General features: G+C 46.7%; 1 protein-coding gene across 1 annotated transcript in view; it reads right to left on the reverse strand.

Annotated features, from left to right (window-relative positions):
- The window catches only part of WDR27 (WD repeat domain 27), a 124786-nt gene that overhangs the window by 9147 nt on the left and 113384 nt on the right, over window positions 1-2255 (reverse strand). The window contains exon 21 of the mRNA XM_006876183.1: window positions 388-485. Within this exon, the coding sequence (XP_006876245.1) occupies window positions 388-485 (98 nt within the window). The remainder of the gene's footprint in view (window positions 1-387; window positions 486-2255) is intronic.

Raw genomic sequence — 2255 nt, forward strand, 5'->3', positions numbered from 1 at the left:
TCACGTCTAGTGTAGACAGGAACGTCTGAGAAGGTTCAGTCGCATGAGTGACTGGAGGCATCTAGAGTTAGGGGTGGCCTTCCTCTCCCTACAGCCTCAGAGCCACTGCCTGCCTGGGATCTCTGTCCTGTGTGACACACACATTGAGGACAGAGGTGCTGTGATCCTGCCCTTGCATATATGTAAATGACCTCACCGTCCCTCCATCCGTCTCTGTCAGACTGGCCAGTGTGGGCAGAGGAAGCATATCTTACCACGATGGTGAAAAGGGATGGAGTGAGTCAGAAATATTTAAATTGAAGCACTTTATGGGGAATATTAGGAAGGGCTCCCAGATGCTCCCTCTGGTTCCCACTCAGTGGTGATGACGGGACAGTTGGTTCTCACCTCAGAGTCCTCAGGTCCCACAGCTTGACACCGTCGCCTACAGCAGCAGTGAGGAAAAGGTTGTATGCCTCAGGCTCTTGGGCCGCAAAGGCTGATCCCTGTGGGGAAACCCCATAAGTATCAAAACTGATATGCTAGGAACATCTGTAAAGTCAAACTGAAAACAAATCATGTTTTTAAGTTATTGCTGCTATTGTTGTCATGTGTCATCGAGTCAGTTCCGAATCACAGCAACCCTACAGAGGGTTTCCTAGAAGAAGCTGGTGAGTTCGAAGTACTGGCCTTGTAGTTCAAACTGACCTTGCAGTCCTGTGTTGTTGTTGTTGTTGTTGTTAAGTGCCATCGAGTTGGTTCCAACCCCTAGTGACCCTGTATAGGGTTTCTTAGGAGCATCTGGTAAGCTTGAACTGTCGACCTTGTAGTTCAAACCAACACATTGCAGTCGAACACATTAACCCACAGTACCACACCAAGACTGCAGTACTTATCCTATAATATATTCCAAATTGAACCCTGAAAGCTTCCATACAATGTGATTAGTAGGGGTGCATTCTGTCCTTAAGAATACTTGCAAACTCAAGGGGAATCACCGATGTTGAAAGGTAAATCTCTACTAAGTGGTAAAGACCAGGTGACCAGGATGCCTACTGAAAGTGGAGACAATGATCCACAGTCAGTAAATGACCTCAAGGCGCCCTCAACAAAGTACTCAGAGTTTAGAGGTCAGTTACTCACTAGCCGTAAGACACACAGAGCTGGCCCTGTAATGACCAAGCATCAGAAACCATTTGTCACGTTAAGACCCAGGTCTGGTTTTATAATCGGAGAGTGGTCCATCTCTCTCTCCCATGCTGCTGTCAACACATCATGGGGAGTTAAACCACCCCAGTGAATGAACTGAATCCAATTCCTTCTCCAGAACCATTTGATACAAAAGGTGAATTCAGTGCAGTATGCTTCATATTGTGACGCACCTTCTTTCTATTTCAGCAGCACAAAATTAAAGACCATTTAATGAAGTCTTTTCATAAGCATTTATGCTTAAATATACACCAGAAGTGATTCTACACTGACACCAGGACATTACGGCCAAAGCAAGTTCAGTAACAACAGGCTAATATGTTCCGAGTCTTCACAAGCATTCGGAACAGTGTGCACTAACACCCCTAACAGCCTTACCCTCCCCACTCGCCTTTCAGTTTGCTGTACTGTGCTGGCTTGCATGTTGGTGCGATGCTGGATCTTAAATACCAAAGACCAGCAGCATGACCCATGGTGGACAGGTTTCAGCTGAGCTTCCAGACTAAGACAGACTAGGAAGAAGGGGAGGTGGGCCGCTTCTGAAAAGTTATTGCTGCTCCTGCTCCCATGGATCCCACAGTCGGGGATAACTCATAATCATCCTGCCCAGGGCTTCCGGCACTGTGATTCTTTATGGGGTACAAAGCCTCACCTCGCTCCCAAGAAACAGCTCGTGGATTTGAACTGCTGGCCTTGCGGTTAGCAGCCCAACTCGTAACCCACCACACTACCACCCACTGAAAATCTTTGGAGCAGCAACAGAACAGTGCCTGATGCAGTACCAGAAGATGAGCCCCTCTGCTTGCAAGGCAAATAGAACTGAGCAAGAGCTGCCACCTCCAAGTAGAGCTGTCAATAGTGGCACGGATAAAGCAGAGCTCTTAGGACATTCGATTGATGACGGGGCACAACTCAAAATGACAAGAAATAGCTGTAAACATCCACTGATAATCGCAACATGGAACGTACACAGCACGAATCTAGAGAAATTGGAAGGTGTCAAAAATGAAATGGAATGCATAAAGAATAATTTCCTAGGGATTAGTGAACCTAGGAAAAAGATAGCT

Source organism: Chrysochloris asiatica, unplaced genomic scaffold, assembly GCF_000296735.1.
Source record: "Chrysochloris asiatica unplaced genomic scaffold, ChrAsi1.0 scaffold00361, whole genome shotgun sequence".
Lineage (NCBI taxonomy): Eukaryota > Metazoa > Chordata > Mammalia > Afrosoricida > Chrysochloridae > Chrysochloris > Chrysochloris asiatica.